The sequence below is a fragment of the Tamandua tetradactyla genome, chromosome 3 (assembly GCF_023851605.1).
Source record: "Tamandua tetradactyla isolate mTamTet1 chromosome 3, mTamTet1.pri, whole genome shotgun sequence".
NCBI classification, from domain to species: Eukaryota; Metazoa; Chordata; class Mammalia; order Pilosa; family Myrmecophagidae; genus Tamandua; species Tamandua tetradactyla.
Window position 1 is genome coordinate 69,825,471 of NC_135329.1, and position 18,930 is coordinate 69,844,400.

Sequence of the window (18,930 nt, forward strand, 5' to 3'; positions counted from 1 at the left end):
ACAAATATGCTGAGAAAAACAGATGTCCATGTGCAAAAAAAAAAAAAAAAAAACGAGTGGGTGGATGTCTATAGCATATACAAAAATCGATCAAAATGGATCTAAGTCCTAAATATAAGAGCCGGGACTATTAAACTCTTAGAAGAAAACATAAGGAAGCATCTTCAGGACCTTGTGCTACACAATGATTTCTGAAACTCTGCACCCAAAACACAAGCAACAAAAGAAAAATAGTAAGTGGATTCTCATCAACATTTAAAACTTCTGGATCCAGGGGCCAAGTGGCGGCTTAGTAATGTGCATGTTTTAGTTTGTCCTCCAGAACAACTACTAAATAACCAGAAGCAGTACAGAACAGCTCCTGGGGCCAACATTTAAAACTTCTGCACATCAAAAGACTTTACCATGAAAGTAAAAGACAATCTACTCAATGGGAAAAAATATTTGGAAACCACATATCCAATAAAGATATATAAAGAAATCATACAACTAAACAACAAAAATACAATTAAAAAATTGGCAAAAGACTTAAATATAGACATTTCTCCAAAGAAGAAATATTAATGGCCAAAAGGCACAAGAAAAGATGCTCAATATCTTTAGCTACTAGAGAACTGCAAACCAAACCACAATGAGATACCATTCCACACTCACTGGAATGGCTATTATTAAAAAATAAAAATAAATTTAAAAAATAAAGGAAAATTACAAGAGTTGGAAAGGATGTGGAGAAATAGCAACAATCATTCATTTCTGGCGGGAATGTAAAATGGTGCAGCTGCTGTGGAAGGAAGTGTAGAGGTTCTTTAGAAAGTTAAGTACAGAATCACCATATGACCCTGCAATCCAATTCCACTCCTAGGTATATATCCAACGGAACTGTAAGCAGGGACTCAAACAGATATTTTTACACCAATATTCACAGTGACATTATTCACAACTGCCAAAGATGGAAAGCAATACAAGTGTCCATCAACCAATTTAATGGATAAGCAAAATGTGGTATCTACATGCAATGCAATATTATTCAGCCATGAAAAGGAATGCAGTTCTGATTCATGCAACATAATGGATGAAACCTGAAGCCATTATTTGAGTGAAATAAACCAGACAGAAAAAAAAAAAAATACTGTATATCTCACTGATAAGAAATCATCGGCAAAAGCAAATTCATAGTCAGAAATTAGAATATATGTTGCCAGGGGCCGAGGTGGCAGTAGGGAAGGAGAGATAATGCTTAAATTGCACAGTATCTATATGAGGTGACAGAAAAATTTTGGTAATGGATGGTGGTGCCGGGAACACAACATTGTGAACATAATTAACAGTAAAGAATTGAATATTTGAATGTGGTTAAAAGAGGAAATTTTACATTGTATATATTTTTTTTACCGAGAACAAAAATTTGTAAAAAAGAAAATCATAGGCCTATACAACACAGTGAACCCTATTGTTATTGTAAACAATGGACTTTAGTTAATAGTACAATTATAAAAATGTTCTTTCATGAGTTGTTATAAATTATTACACTAACGCAAAGTGTTAATAATAGGGTGATAAATGCAAATTCCATATTTTATGCATGAATGTTCTGTAAACCTACAACTTCCCTAATTAAAAAAAAAAAAAAAAACAGGACTATGCATCACAAGCCGTGGACCTTATTGTAAATGACAGACTATAATTAATAGCACAACTATAAAAATATTCTTTCAAGAATTATAACAAACGTATCACACTCACGCAAGGTGTTTAAAATATGGTGGTATACAGGAACTCTGCATTTTATTTAAAATTTTTCTATAAATCTACCACTCCTCTAATGTAAAAAAATAAAAGAACAAAGTGAGCGTCTTCCTACTTAAAATATATATACATACACACATAATTCAAGACAATACTGCAGAAACAGAGAAAGACCTGAATCTATGAGCAAGTATCTGGGAAAATTAACATAGAATAGCCAACTCCAAGAAGAATTCTAAGAAAACAGATTTCAAAGACAGAAAATTTTCAATGCCTCCAAGCAAAATGGACAAATTATTGCAAAGGGAAAATAATTTGACTCAGAATAGGCTTTTCAAATCCAACAAAACAAGGTAACAATAGAGTAGCATTTTTAAAAGAGTCAATGAAAAAAAGATGAACCACGGATTCTATACTTTAAAAGCCAAGTTTTCCTTCAAATATCAAGGCTAGAAAAACAACTTTGAACATCTGAGAGTTTAAGGAACTCTTCACCCATGAGCCGTTCTCAAAAAATCTACTAAAGGATACAGGCTTCATCCAAAATCAAGAGATAATAACCAGAAAAATGTCAACAAAAGGAGCGATGGTGAACATCTTAAAATACAGGTCTAAAAAGTGGGGATGAGAGTGAAAACTAATGTACAAATATTATGTGTTTTGACAAAGTAGAAATAATGCAACTAAAGAAGAAGGAGGAAGAAAGGGGAAAGAAGAAAACAGAATACGCTGATTTTTTTGTATAGGCAATAGGAAAAAGCTAAAGAATACCAATAAAACTAAGTAGGTAAATACTGGAGGTCGGGAGTGGGATGGATTGAGTTCACCTCTGTTCTGTGGGAGAAAATAGGGGACAGGGAGAAAATTATCAGGACTGTGGTACCAAGGGGTGATCACATGGGGATGAGTGATGAGGGTTGGAGATCTTGTGGGGTGGGGGGAGTGATCATGGGAGATGCATTATCATGAGGGAGCTGAGTGATCATGGAGGGTTGAGTGACCATGGTGGGGGGGAGTGACCACCATGGGGGGGTGTGACCATGGGGGGAGTGAGTGATCATGGGGGTGGGTGATCATGAGGGTGAGTGATCATAGGAAGTGATAGTTGGGTGTGACAGTGGGGGTGTGAGTGATTGTGGGGGGCGAGGGACAATGGGCACCTGAGGGATCATGGAGGGTAAGTGATTGTGTACAATGAATGAGCATGGAGGGGTGAGTGACTGTGGGGGGAGTAAGTGATCATAGGGGATCTTCAGTGACTTTTCTGGAAGGAGAGAGGCAGGGTTATCAGGGCAGGGGGAAGAGTGGGGGATCACGGCAGAGAAAGCAGGGTGGGCTGGATCTGCCATGGTTCCCACCAGGGGCAGACAGTGTGAGCAGACAGTTGTAGATCGGAGGGAACTGACCTCCCTCCACTCCAGCCTGCCCAAATGCTGGCTGGGGAAACCTTCACAGGGGGCTCCATGGCCAGGGGCACATGTGAAGAGTCCAGAGGCAGAAGGGACCACCCACCACAAAGAGCCGGGCCTCAGGGAGCTGTGAGCAGCTGCCACGAAGAGCCGGCCCACCAGGAGCAGTGTGCAGCGGACCCACCAGGCGCTGCGGGTCAGCTACTCCCCTGGAAGGCTGCTGTTCATTCCTTTGTCCTGTACCAGGCCCAGCCGTCCCACTGATGAGGACCAGGATCACCCCCCAACAAGGACACTGGACTCCCAGCTGGCCACTGCGGTCAGGAAGGGCAGGGCAGAGGGAGGAAGTGACCCAAGAGCGCACCTGCTGGGAGAAGTGGTATGTGCCAGCTGGCAAATTCCCCATCAGCCTAGATTTTTTTTTTTTTTTTGCCTTTTTTCTGTTTTTTCTACCTTTTAAAATAAATTTTTCATACATTTTACCAATAGTATTAATTTTTATTTTTTTATTTTTATCTATATCTATTTTACTGACTTTTTTTATTTCTTAATTTTCTGTTTTTATTTTGTTTGTCTTTTCAATTCTTTTCTCTCCCTGCTGTGGGCACCAGTCTGAGTTCATTCCCAATATACCTTGGGGTCTCTCCTTCTGACTCTGGGGCCTATGCTTTTTTTTTTTCTTCCATATCTGTGTTTTTGTTTTTGTTTTTGTTTTTTTTGGAGTATGGGCCAGAAATCAAGCCTGGGTCTTCCATGTGGCAGGCAGGCATTCTGGCACTGAAATACCCATGCCTAGCCTTTTACAGACCTGAAGCAGAACTTCAGGTCATTGGTTTAGCAGAGAATTACTGACAAACTAACTATAAAAGGGAAAACCAAGTAAATACAAAACTTTAGATGAGTGAAGGAAACCAACTTGCAAAATAGCCTTTCTAAGATAATCAAAAGCCCCGAACACCACAGAAAATCACAAAGTACATGAATACCCAAACAGAATTGGTCCAGCCAAACGATGAAATCAAAACTCTAGAGGGAATACAGAATATGGAACAGCTGATCTAGAATATTTATAAAGAAATAAAGGATACCAGGAAGACACTAGAAGTGCATAAAGAAGAATTTGAAAGGTTAAATAGAAAAATAGCAGATCTCACAGGGATGAAAAATACAGGAGACCAAATCAAAAATATACTAGAGACATACGATAGCAGACGTGAAGAAGCAAAAGGAGAGTAAGTGAGCTAGAAGACAGAACAATTGAACTAGATGCTACAAAAGAAAAAACGGTAAGAAAGGTGTAAAAATGGGACTGGATCTTAGGGAAATGATGGACGACAAGAGGTGCAAAAACACAAGAATCACTGGTGTCCCAAAAGGAGAAGACAAGAGTAAATGGCTGTGGAAGTTTGTTGAAGATATAATTAGAGAAAACTTTCCAACTCTTATAAAAGACATAAACAACAAAGCAAAGAGGCCCAATGAACCTCAAATGGAATAAATCCAAATAGGACTATTCCAAGACACATGCAACCCAAACTGTCAAATGCCGAAGGGAAACAGAAAGCCCTGAAAGCAGCACAAGAAAGTGATCTACGACACACAAGGAAAAACTCCTATGACTGAGTTCAGACTACTCAGCCGGCACCCCAGAAGCAGGAAGGCAGCAGTCTGACATATTTCAGATCCTGAACAAGACAGGCTTCCAGGCAAGAATTCTTTATCCAGACAAGCTGACGTTCAAAATTGAGGAAGAAAGTAAAATCCTCAAAGACTGAGAGAATGAGTCAACAAAAGACTTGCCATACAAGAAAACTAAAGCAAGTCCTGTCAGCTGAAAAACAAAAAAAAAAGACAGGAGAGGGAGGTCTCCCTCGGAGACAGAGATGATGAGGACCAGTAACAGTAATTCAAAGGATAAAAAGACAGAGAAAAGAATATACAAATCTGACAAATGAAAACTAAGGGATCCAATGGAAGATTCAAGAACTGCTCTTACAGTAATAACTTTGAACTCAACAATAAAAGACACAGATTAGCAGAATGGATTAAGCAATATTATCCAAAGGACATAGCTTAGACCCAAGAACAAAAACAGACTGAAATTGAAAGGATGGAAAAAGATGTTATGTGCAAGAGTAACCATACTATATCACATAAAATAGGCTTTAAAAGTAAAGATGGGGCAGGCCATGGTGACTAAGCAGGCAGAGCTCTAACCTGCCATGCCAGAGACCCGGGTTCAATCCCCAGTGCCTGCCAATGTAAAAAAAAAAAAAAAAGTAAAGTTGTCATCCCTTCACAGTATGAAAAAGTCAGAAAAGGTACTGCCCAAACATCCCTACAGTTGGAAGAAGGATTAAAGGAGAATGAGAAGATATAATAAATGAGTTATGACTGCTAAATCACTATATTAATATTTCTTCTAGTCTCTAGTGTTTTGGAGCAGCTAGAAAGAAAATTCTAAGATAGTGGAATGGCAGCACATGACAAACTCGGATTTTTTTCTCTATGTGTTGAAGTGTGCTTCAAAAGTTGTTTTTTTTCTTTCTTTGCCTTGTATATATGTTATATTTCAGAATGAAAATGTTAAAATAAAATATTGGAAGTCACTGATAACATCAGTAAAAATAGTTTTAGTGAAATGAGGTAGGTATATTCCTAATTTAACTGAATTCAAGAGAGAACAGAAAGGCAAGAGTTAGAATCAGCAAGGATAGACAACTGTTAGAAACAGTCTTATAAAAGGAATGAAATGGGGTGATACGTGGAAAGCAAGGTGGGATCTAAAGAGTATGTTTCTAAGATGGACTATATAAAGGAATATTATGTTGCTGATAAATCTAATGGTAAAAAATACATGTTGTAAGAAAAATATCCTTCAATAAGCAAAACTGGGATTTAGAAGACAAAAGGAGAGGTTGGCATTAGCTAGAGGAAATAAAGTTTATTTGTGATAAGAAAAGAAAATATATGGCATACAGGTACAAATACAGGGAGGTGATGAGTTTCTATGAAAGTAATATTCTGTCTACTTCTATTTTCTCAGGGACATAGGATTTCCCCAGGAAATAAGATTCTACAAAGTCTGTACTCTTTTCACAATATTCTTCACAGAAAAGCCAGCAAAAATAACATTAAAAATACAATTTTGTTCATTTTCCCAAAAATTTTGATCTTGAAAATACAAATAATAATACTTAATGCTTGAATATCTTTTAATAGTTCATCAAGTGCTTCCACATATACTAATTATCTCATTTGATCCTGGCAAAAGCATTAATATACAAGTGGTAAATGACGAGGTAGCATTTAAATTCCTTCCTTTCTCTCAGTTATTGAATTCTAACCTGGTACCAGTTATAGCTTGTTGCACTTATTCGTGGCCATAGTTGCCTCTGCCAATATACAGTAAACCCCTTGAGGGCTGCTCTCGCTAACTTTATATTCCTAATACCTGGGGCAGTGATTAAATGTTGAACAAATGGATAAATAAAACTGTCTCATATAGGTGACACTAACATTAATTTGGAAACTTTGGTCAATGCGTATACTGAATTTTGCATAGTCTCTTCTAGAACCTAGCAGCCTTGTGAGAGACTAGGATATTTGTGCCAGAAGCATTTTTTACTCAATATCTATTCCAACACAACAGCAACCTTAAACAAACAAGAGAAGGTTCCAGGAGAACATTTGCCACCTGACCAGAGGAGCTACTTCTATAACCTCAAATTACTTTGAGGTAAGGGAAGCCTATGTAGAATGATTGTAAATTCAGCTGCAAACATATTTAAAAGCCACTAACATAATTAAAAATACTTGCAGCATTTCAAGAAGTTAATCATACAGCAGAGCATTCAATCTGTAATTCAATATATTTCCCCACTTATCTTGTCAGTGCACACAGAGTTATCTTTTAAAAGACTCCGATATCGAAACCTCAGGCCAGAAGAGGAAGGAGCACACACAGCAGAGGAGATTTCAATACCTGATCAAAGCGCAAGTGCAGAAGAATTCAAAGAATCCAAGGTGGAAAAACTTTTCATAATATACAACAGGACTCCATGACGTTCTCTTTCCCAAACTACTGTCCTTACAAACTTGATCACAATACACTGAAAAGAAAAGGACTTTCACAGTTTGCCTATTTTACCTCTCCTTGCATCCTCCACACTTATCTTTGTGTTATTTTTCCTTCAATTCTTAAATTTTGAAAAATTTCACAGCTAGGTACTTGAAATGATTGTACAAAGAAACACGACTATCTTTCACCTGTGGTTCACCACATATGCTTTATCTTCCCATGTGTGTATATACACCTACTTTTAAAAATTATATGTGATTGAAGTGGGAAAATGCTTGCCTTTCATGCTGGAGACCCGGGTTCAATTCCCAGATCATGCACCCAAAAAAAAAAAAAAAAAAAAAAAAAAAAAACATGATTGAACCATAAAAGTAAGCTACAGATATAATGTTTAGTTTCAGTCAAATTGAAGAGAGAAAATTCTTCATATTCTTTCCAAGATCTGCCCTGTAACTTCTCACAAGCAAGACTACAAGCTGGGGTATGAATTAAATCAGAAAAATAAACATGACTAACATGATTAAACTTCTGCAAATATGAGATAATTCATGTCCAATATGTACAAGTAGCTCCTACCTCACTTCCTTTTATTGGTTATGCAATAATCATTACATTATTAATGGTGATAGTGCTGAGAAAAAGGTGCTAAAAAAGAATCAAAAGACCTGGTTCCATCCCCTGGCCCCTTATTTCACGGAGATCAGTTACAATTTCAGGAGCTTATGGCCCCTTATCTGTGAAATAGGGCTAATATTCCTCAAGCTATTCTCCTTTCTAGAACCTACAGAAAAAATAAATGGATTATGGAGTAAATCAATGGATAATGAATGAAAGGAAAAGCACAAAGCATAGCACAATATAAATTCATCTAAAAATATGAATTGTTTCAAGGTCTGGTGCCATATAAACCAACCTCATTTTAAAAAGTCAACCTCATTTAAAAATTAAAAACAGAAAAAACACTACCACTTCATCTAAATTCACAATCAACATTTCAGCACATGCCAGAAACAAGAGAAAAGAATTTAATGGAAGCTTACTATAACTGCTAAAGATTTCTTTGTCAAACCTCTTCTTCATTAGTTTCTTTTCAATACCAAAACCTTTAACCCCTCAATGTTTTTGCATTTTCAATCAATATATTTTAAGACAGAAATAACAGGACAAATACACTCATAGAAACAAACAACAAAACACATTCACTTATACGGTGCTTCCCTATAAATTCTTGGTTTACCCCCTCACTCAAAAAAATATCTGAGTACTTACTAGATACCAGGCAACGTGTCAAGTGCAGGATGGCCAATTTGCATCAAGTGCTTGCTTTCAATCAGTTTACACAGATAGCCAAGATACATAATATTATAGGGTCTACCAGGTAGGCAAAATGAGTATTCCCCAATACCCCATTATCTCCTTCTTGGACACAAAGAAAACTATACTTCCAAGCTCCATTAAATTAGGAGGGGCCATGTGGTTAGTTATGTTCACATCACTGTGAACAGAAGGGATGCCACTTTAGGTCTAAGATAGTAAAAAGTGCCTGTCCCACCTAATAGCCCTCTCTCCCCACTCCGCAGGCCATGAACTGAGATAGTGAAACCTCAAGAAGTTATCAGTCTAAATTCATGAGTCAACACTTGGAACAAGCTGCCCAGGAAAGTCTTGAAATTTTATGATTTTCATTTGTTTATGTTAATTGTTTCTACTATTACAAGAGAACCCAACCTACCTGACTGTCATAGCTTAAATGACTGCCTGACACAAAACAGATGGGCTCAAGAAATAGCTGCAGAAAGAGGGATAGGTAGATGGATAGATGACCAGTACAAATACATAAGGAACAATATAGAAGGCAGTACACTGTAGAAGTCAAGAATTTAGACTGGTCAATTTCTGCCCAAGTTTGCAATATAGTTCTATCACTTACTAGCTGCATGACCTAGGAAAAGTTACTTAACCATACTCATCAGTAAACTCAGGGTAATATCTACTTCAAAAAACAGAGAATTAAATTAACTAATCCATGTAAAAGCACATAATGTAAAAAGTGATTAATAAATGTTCATCTCTAAGTGAACAACTGCCTATAAAGGGACTACTGTCAGGTCATTTTCTCATGTCTCAAAATACTATTATTAGAAATGAGATAAGGTTACCTAGAATAGGTTGTAGTTGACTTTGATATTCCAAAGAAGAACTAAAATGTAATGAGCATAATGTACTTTCTTAATTTAAGGCAAAACATTCTCTCCTCTGCATCTCACAAAGTTCTGTTTTTATCTAAGCCTATCAGCAAAGAGGAATGCTATGACAATACTTACCGCAGGGGCCCTGTCTCCACCATTAGCAACAAGCTTGTAATAAGGTGATCCTGAAAGGACTCTCCAGGAAGAAAGACCACAGGAAGACGCTTTCGATATGCCCACTTCTGCAGTTTCACATCCACCAACTAGTAAAAGCCTAAAACAGAAAATAAAATAATTGATGAACAAGAAAAGAGCAAAACAAAAACAGCAGAAACAATCTACTTAAAGAAAACTAAAATAAAATTATCACATACTAACTCTAGAAAGTTAGAGGAAACAACCAAAAGAATACCACGTGGTTTCTAATTAGAATTTCACCTCCACATATACAGAGGTAAGGCTTAAACAACTTTGGGCACCTAAAATCCAGATGGGAACTTCAAAATGAGGAAAAAAAGTTGGCCACTTTAAAATATTTAAGAAAATGTCAGTATCAACCCCAGTACATTTAATCAATAAATGTATAGTTTCACCCAGATAAATATACATCAACTACAGCAGCACTTCAGATGCAATGAAGGTACATTTACAGATGTTAGAAAGAAAGGAGAGCCAGGAGTGCTGTGGATGGGACAGAACTACACAGTAAACACTACAGAGAAATAAGATCTGTTTAGTCTATCTGCACATTATAATTAGTTTGCTTTTCTGCACACCTTTCACTAGCAACTGGAAGCCAGTTAGTGAAAGGATAAGCAGCCTAACATATATGAGAAATGAAAAAACATTACTGTGTAATCATAAAAGAAACTACGCTGCTTAACAATAGAAACCAAATAGTCATAATTTTTAAGATATGTTCAGTAAATGTGGTAGAAAACTGTGTAAGAGATATTTTAATCACTTGCCTAAAAAAGATGTTTGGAATTAATAGGTCTGACATATTAAAGGGTAGACTTCAATTACCAGTGAACTATCTACAAGAGGGAGGCAAAGAGTCCGTGTGAGTGGGATACAACATGACAAAGGCTTGACCAGCCGTTGCTGGTCTTGAGGGAAGGGGCTAGGAGCCAAGGAATCTGGGCAGCTTCTAGGTGCTAGAAAAGGCAAGAAAACTGGTTCTCCCCTACACCCGCCAGAAACACAGCCCTGCTGACACAGTGAATTTAGCCAGTAAGACCCATTTCAGATTTGTGATCTCCAGAGCTGTAAGATGATAAATTTATCTTAAGCCAGTAAATTTGAGGTAATTTATTACAGCAGCAACAGAAAGCTAATATACTTTATTTTAGGCTACTAAGTTTGAGGTAATTTGATGGAGCAGCAACAGAAAACTAATACACTTTTGTTTATTTCCCAAGCACAGGACTCAAACGATCTGCCAGATCCCAATTAAAATCAACGTCTCTCTTCTCATCTGGCTACGTACTTTCTATTTTTTGTCCTTGACCAAAGTGAATGACAGGAGCAAATCCTCATATGCTCACACACAAAAATATTTCAAAAGTAAGCAAAAACTTTCTAGGTAAGATAACAGAACATAACCCAAAATCAGTATTTCAAAGTCCATAAAGGTTTGCTCATATACTTTACTCTCAGAAACACAACTTTTTGACCTTCGCTCAATGGCTTTTCCTGTTCCTTTATATGCTAAATTTACATTACAGCAAATCATAAGCAACACATTTTGAGAAGATGGCCTGGAGCAATCCACTTAGGCTATTTCTTTCCTAGGCAAATTCACAGAGCTAACCTGTAATTAACACTGTTCACCCGGGTAGAAGAGATTTGAGGAGATTTTGCAGAGGGGCACCACTAAAAGTTTATCCTCCAAACAAATTTCCAGATGGACAAAAAGCCAAGTGAATAGCTTTCTAAGTCAAGGAAACATGGTACACACAATGAGAGTGAAAATGGTGTGTTCAGAGAATTAAAAGAAATGCAGTGCTTCCAACATGTGAAAAACAGGGCAAGATGGCAGCTTAGTGAGGTGTGGAATTCAATTCATCCTGCAGAGCAGCTAGTAAATAGCCAGGAACAGTACAGAACACCTTCAAGGGTCACGTCGGTGACCTGACACACAGCGTACACCAGTCTGGACAAGCTGGAACGGCTGCGCTCCCTCCCAGAACCCTTGACTACTCTTTGGATACAACTGTAAGGCTTCACAGACTCCAAAGACCCCAGGAAACGGTGGAATTAAGCTTGGCTGAGAGACAAAGAGGCTGGTCAGGTGAAAGGACCTGAATTAATTCCCTGAAGGCTGTGCCTTCCCCAAGAGAGGGGTAGAGTCCAGCTCTGGTGGAATCCCTCCCTCAAGGGATTCAGGGTCTGGAAACCTGAAGCATCCAAGGCAGACTACAGTCTCTCCTCTGACTCAGCCACACCCTGAGCAGGAAGAGTCTGAAGTTAAAGGTACCACATCACTGTGTGCTGGTGGGACCTGCAGGCAGAAAAAGCCACATACTGGGCAGGACAGGAAAAACACAGAGTCTAGAGACTTCATAGGAAAGTCTTTCAACCTGCTGGGTCTCACCATCAGGGAAAACTGATGCAGGTGACTCTTTCCTCCTGAGAGGAGGCCAATCTGGTCTGGGAAAACCTGACTGGAGTCCATAATATCTAAGCAGACCCTCCTAAGGATAAAAAAAGGCACAGTTCTACTTTGTTAACTGTCAGAACGCAACACAGCAGAGACAGACTGGCTTTCAATAAAAGGGGATTTATTTCGTTAAAATATAGTTCTTCAGAGGAAAGGCAGCTAACTTTCCACTGAGGTTCTTTCTTACATGGGAAGGCACAGGGTGATCTCTGTGGCCTTCTCTCCAGGCCTCTGGGTTCCAACAACTTTCCCCGGGGTGATTCCTTTCTGCATCTCTAAAGGCCTGGGCTAAGCTGCGAGTGCTGAGATAAGGTATGCTGAGCTGCTTGGGCTGTGCTACGTTGAGCTCTCTCATTTAAGCACCAGCCAATTAAGTCAAACATCATTTGTTGCAGCAGGCACACCTCCTAACCGACTGCAGATGTAATCAGTAACAGATGAGGTTCACATGCCATTGGCTCATGTCCACAGCAACAAAACTAGGCATCTTCACCTGGCCAAGTTGACACTGAACCCTAACTACCACATGTCCACCCCGTCAACTTGGTAACTATATTCATTACCTTAAATGATACTAAAGTGGAAAAAATTCTCTTCTGGCTGTGGACCTATGAATATCAAAACAAATTATCTAGTGCCAATATGCAAAGGAGGACAGTCACAGGACACATGTTTTCATTTCCATAGGGAGAAACTGGAAGGAACACAGGAGTCCAAGACCCAAACAGTTCTGAAAACCTGCCAGGAAAACTTCATTGGATTTCAAAGTCTGAAAGTTATTTATCCTCCAGCTTTAGAAAATGGCAGACCCACCCTTACAAAGGGCCTATGCAGTGGCCCGCCTCTTTCCAAATCAACCTGGGGGGGGGGGGGGACAGACTAAGAGGACCACCTTTTTCTTGGCTCCACCCTCTACAAGCATCAGAGCCACACCTGGGATCTCTGCCATTTCCAGGGCACACGCTCAACACCTCCATGTGGTGGCAGCCTGACTCTCCCCAGTCCCCAAGGAGCATGCTGTACCTTCTCCAAGGCCTGAGGCTGGATGACTCTTCCACTGCAACGAGGTGGGAGATTTATCCTCGCCCTCCAGGGCAAACTCACCCTCTCCATGTACATGGGTGGGTCCACTCTCCTGGTCTGAGTTTTCTTGGCTTCAGACCTGAACTTCCATGGCCCTTACTCCATAAACCCCAATTTGCCCCTTTTGTGTCCCCCTTTGTCCAGATTGGCAGAGATTCCATTTACACCAACAGTCTCTTCAAGCACTCGAGGACTTCCCCATCATTCTCTCCTCAGTTCCTCCATCATTCTCTCCTCAGTTCCTCCAAAATCTTCCCCTTATCCATTCAAAAAATCGTACCAACATATCTGGTATTTGCAAACTGCAGCAGCACTCCACTCCTCCAGTACCAAATCTGTTCTACTTTGCTAGCTGCCGGAACGCAACACACCAGAGACAGACTGGCTTCCAATAAAAGGGAATTTACTTACTTAACGTATAAATTCTTCAAAAGAAAGGTAGCTAACTTTCAACTGAGCTTCTTTCTTATGTGGGAAGGCACAGGACAATCTCTGCTGGCCTTCTCTAGAGGCCTCTGGATTCCAACAACGTTCTCCAGGGTGATTTCTTTCTGCATCTCCAAAGGCATGGACTGAGCTGCGAGAGCCGAGATGAGGTATGCTGAGTTACTTGAGCTGTGCTATGTTGACCTCTCTCTTTAAGTTTCCAGCCAATTAAATCAAACATCATTCATTGCAGCAGGCATGCCTCCTAGCTGACTGCAGATGTAATCAGCAACAGATGAGGCTCACATGCCATTGGCTCATGTCCACAGCAACAAAACTAGGGATCCTCACCTGGCCAAGTTGGCAACTGAATCTAACTACCACAGGCACCCTACAGGCAGGGCAAGAAACAAGAAAACAAGAACTGAAAAATTTTGATCTGTTAAACAAAACCTATGCTAGAGGTCTGCAACAAGGTGAACTGAATGTCAAAGAACAGATAGACAAAAGCCATCCAGTAAGAAAATCCTAGATAAAAAAGTGAAAACAATGGTCAGAATAAACTACTTAAGGAAATTAAATGTCTAGACACCAGCAAAAAAATAACGAATCATACTAGGAAAATTGAAGATATGGCCTAGTCAAATGAACAAATCAACAGTTCAAATGAGATACAGGAACTGAAACAATTAATTCATGATGTTCGAACAGACATGGAAAACCTCATCAAAAAAAAAAAATGAATTGAGGGAGGATATAAAGAAGGCAAGGGATGAACAAAAAGAAGAAATCCAAAGTCCAAAAAACAAATCACAGAACTTATGTGAATGAAAGTAGAAGAGATGAAAAAAGCAACGAAAATCTACAACGTTAGATTTCAAGAGGCAGAAGATAGGATTAATGAACTGGAGGATAGAACATTTGAAATCCGACAAGCAAAAGAAAATATAGGGAAAAGAATGGAAAAATATGAGCAGGGACTCGGAATTGAATGACAACACGAAGTGCATGAATACATGTGTTGTGGGTGTCCCACAAAGAGAAGAGAAAACTTAATGAAGGAAATTATCACTAAAAGTTTCCAAACTATTATGAAAGACTTAAAATTACACATCCAAGAAGTGCAGTGTACCCCAAACAGAATAGATTCAAATAGAAGTACTCCAGGACACTTACTAATCAGAATGTCAGATGTCAAAGAGTAAGAGATAATCTTGAAAGCAGCAACAGAAATACAATCCATTACATACAAGAGAAGCCCAATAAGACTATGCGTAGATTTCTCAGTAGAAACCATGGAGGTTGTGCTGGTTTGAAAGGATGTATAACCCCTAAAAAAGCCATGTTTTAATCAAAATCCCATTTCATAAAGGTAGAATAATGCCTAATCAATACTGTATGTTTGAAACTGTAATCAGATCATCTGTCTGGATGATGTGATTTAGTCAAGAGTGGTTGTTAAGGTGGATTAAGTGACGACATGACTCCACCCATTTGGGTGTGTCTTGATTGGTTTATTGGCGTCCTATAAAAGAGGAAACATTTTGAAGAATGGGAAATCAAGAGAGAGCAGTATCACAAAGCAAAGAGTCCACCAGCCAGCAACCCCTGGAGATAAAGAAGGAAAATGCCTTCCAGGGAGCTTTATGAAATTGGCAACCAGGAGAGAAAGCTAGCAGAGGATGCCATGTTTGCCATGTGCCCTTCCAGCTGAGAGAGAAGCCCTGACTGTGTTCACCATGTGCATTCTCCCTTGAGAGAGAAACCCTGCACTTCATCGGCCATTAAACCAAGGTATCTTTCCCTGGATGCCTTTGATTGGTCATTTCTATAGACTTGTTTTAATTGGGACATTTTCTCGGCCTTAGAACTGTAAACTAGCAATTCATTAAATTCCCATTTTTAAAAGCCATTATGTTTCTGGTATATTGCATTCCGGCAGCTAGCAAACTAGAATAGAGGTGAAAAGACAGTGGTATGATATTTTTAAGACACAAAAAGAGAAAAACTGCCAACCAAGAATTCTATATCCAGCAAAACTGTCCTTCAAAAATGAGGGGAAAATTAAAACATTTTCAGACAAAAAATCACTGAGAGAATTTGTTACCAAGAGACAAGTTCTGTAAAAAATACTAAAGGGAGCACTAGAGACAGTTAGGAAAAGACAGGAGAGAGAGGTGTGAAGAGAGTAGACTATCAGTAAAGGTAAAAAGAAGAAAAATTAGATATGACATGTAAAATCCAAAAGACAAAATGGTAGAAAAAAAGTACTGCCCTTACACTAATAACACTAAATGTTAATGGACCGAACTCCCCAGTCAAAAGACATAGACTGGGAGAATGGATTAAAACAGGACCCATTTATATAGTGTCCACAGGAGACATATTTTAGACCCAAGGACAAACACAGGTTAAAAGTGAAAGGTTGGGAAAAGATATTTCTTGCAAACAACAATCAGAAAAAAGCAGGAATAGCTATACTACTATTCAACAAATTAGACTACAAATGTAAAACAACTAAAAGAAATAAAGAAAGACACTATACGTTAATAAAAGGAACAATTCAACAAGAAGACATAACAGTCATAAATATTTATACACTGAGTCAGAGTGCTCCAAAATACACTGAAAAGAGAAATAGACATATCTACCCATAAAAGCTAGAGACTTCAATTCCCCACTCTCATCATTAGACAGAACATCTAGACAGAGGATCAATAAAGAAACAGAGAATTTGAATAATACAATAAATAAAATTCACTTAATAGACATTTATAGAACATTACACCACACAACAGCAGGATACACCTTTTTCTCAAGTGCTCATGGATCATTTTCAAGGACAGGTCATATGCTGGGTCACAAAGCAAGTCCCAATAAATTTAAAAAGATTGAAATCATACAAAACACTTTCTCAGATCATAAAGGAATGAAGTTGGAAATCAATAATAGGCAGAGCACCAGAAAATTCACAAATAAATGGAGGCTCAACAACACACTCTTAAACAACCAGTGGGTCAAGGAAGAAATTACAAGAGAAATCAGTAAATATCTAGAGGCAAATGAAAATGAAAATATGACATATCAAAATTTATGGGATGCAGCAAAGGCAGTGCTAAGAGGGAAATTTATGCCTTAAATGCCTATATCAAAACAGAAGAAAGCGCAAAAATCGAATAATTAACTGTTCACATGCAAGAACTAGAGAAAGAACAGCAGACTAATCCCCCCAAAGCAGCAAAAGGAAAGAAATAATGAAGATTAGAGCAGAAATAAATGAAATTGAGAACATGAAAACAATCGAAAAAATCAACAAAACCAAAACTTGGTTCTATGAGGAAATCAATAAGATTGATGGACCCTTAGCAAAGTTGACAAAAAGAAGAAGAGAGAGGACGCAAATAAATAAAATCAGAAATGGAGGAGGAGACATAACCACTGACCCCACAAAAATAAAGGAAGTAATGAGAGGATACTATGAACAACTTTATGCTAATAAACTAGACAACACAGATGAAACGGACAACTTCCTGGAAAGGTATGAACAACCAACACTGACTCAAGAAGAAACAGGTGACCTCAACAAACCAATCACAAGCAAAGAAATTGAATTAGTCATTAAGAAACTCCCAAAAACAAAAAATCCACGACCAGATGGTTCACATGTGAATTTTACCAAACATTCAAAAAGAAGTAGTACCATTCGGACTCAAATTCTTCAAAAAAAATGAAGAGGACAGAACGGTACCTAATTCATTCTATGAAGCCACCATCATCCTCATACCAAAGCCAGACAAAAATACCACAAAAAAATTACGGACCAATCGCTCTAAGGAATATAGATGCAAAAATCCTCAACAAAATTCTGGCAAATTGAATCCAGCAGCACATTAAAAAATGATATACAATGACGAAGTAGGATTCATCCCAGGTATGCAAGGATGGTTCAACATAAGAAAATCAATTAATGTAATACACTATATCAACAAATCAAAGCAGAAAAACCACATGATCGTCACAATTGATGCAAAAAAAGGCATTTGACAAAATTCAACATCCTTTCTTGTTGAAAACACTCCAAAGGACAGGAATAGAAGGAAACTTCCTCAACATGATAGAGGGAATATATGAAAAACCCACAGTTTGCATCATCTCAATGGGGAAAAAACTGGAAACTTTCCCTTTGAGATCAGGAACAAGACAAGGATGTCCACTATCACCACTGTTATTCTACATTGTGTTGGAAGTTCTAGCCAGAGCAATTAGACAAGAAAAAGAAATACAAGGCATCAAAATTGAAAAGGAAGAAGCAAAATTTTCACAGTTTGCAGATGATATGATACTATATGTCAAAAACCCTGAAAAATCCACAGAAAAAACTACCAGAGCTAATAAATGAGTACAGCAAAGTAGCAGGTTACAAGACCAACACTCAAAAATCTGTAGTGTTTCTATACACTAGTAATGAACAAACTGATGGGGAAATCAAGAAAAAAATTCCATTTACAATTGCAAACAAAAGAATAAAATATTTAGGAATAAATTTAACTAAACAGACAAAAGACCTATACAAAGAAAACCACAAGAAATTGTTAAAAGAAATCACAGAAGACCTAAATAAATGGAAGGGCATATCATGTTCATAGACTCAATTCTACCTAAATAGATGTCAATTCTACCTAAATTGATTTACAGATTCAATGCAATACCAATTAAAATCCCAACAACTCACTTTTCAGAAATAGAAAAAACAATAACCAAATTTATCTGGAAGGGCAGGGTGTCCCAATTAGCTAAAAGTATCCTAAGAAGGAAAACTGAAGTTGGAGGTCTCACGCTACCTGACTTTAAGGTGTATTATAAAGCTACAGTGGTCAAAACAGTATGGTACTAGCATAAAGACAGATATACTGACCAATGGAATAGAATAGAGTGTGCAGATATAGACCCTCTTATCTATGGACAATTGATCTTTGATAAGGCAGTCAAGCCAACTCAGCTGGGACAGAAAAGTCTCTTCAATAAATGGTACTTGGAGAACTGGATATCCACATGCAAAAGGACGAAAGAGGATCCAAAGCTCACACCTTATACAAAACTTAACTGAAAATAATCAAAGACCTAAACACTAGATCTAAGACCATAAAACTTTTAGAAGAAATGTAGAGAAATATCTTTTCAATCTTATAATAGGAGGTAGTTTATAGATCTTACATCCAAAGCACAAGCATTGAAGAAAGTAATAGATAAATGTGAACTCCTCAAAATTAAACATTTTTGTGCATCAAAGAACTTTGTCAAGAAAATAAAAAGACAGCCTACACAATGGGAGAC

The 18,930-nt window shown here is 38.0% G+C and overlaps 1 protein-coding gene across 2 annotated transcripts in view; it reads right to left on the minus strand.

Moving 5' to 3' along the window:
- Positions 1 to 18,930, minus strand: part of NBAS (NBAS subunit of NRZ tethering complex) — a 585,536-nt gene that overhangs the window by 503,155 nt on the left and 63,451 nt on the right. For both annotated transcript variants that reach the window (XM_077153236.1, XM_077153235.1), the window contains exon 10: positions 9,561 to 9,699. In XM_077153236.1, the coding sequence (XP_077009351.1) occupies positions 9,561 to 9,699 (139 nt within the window). The remainder of the gene's footprint in view (positions 1 to 9,560; positions 9,700 to 18,930) is intronic.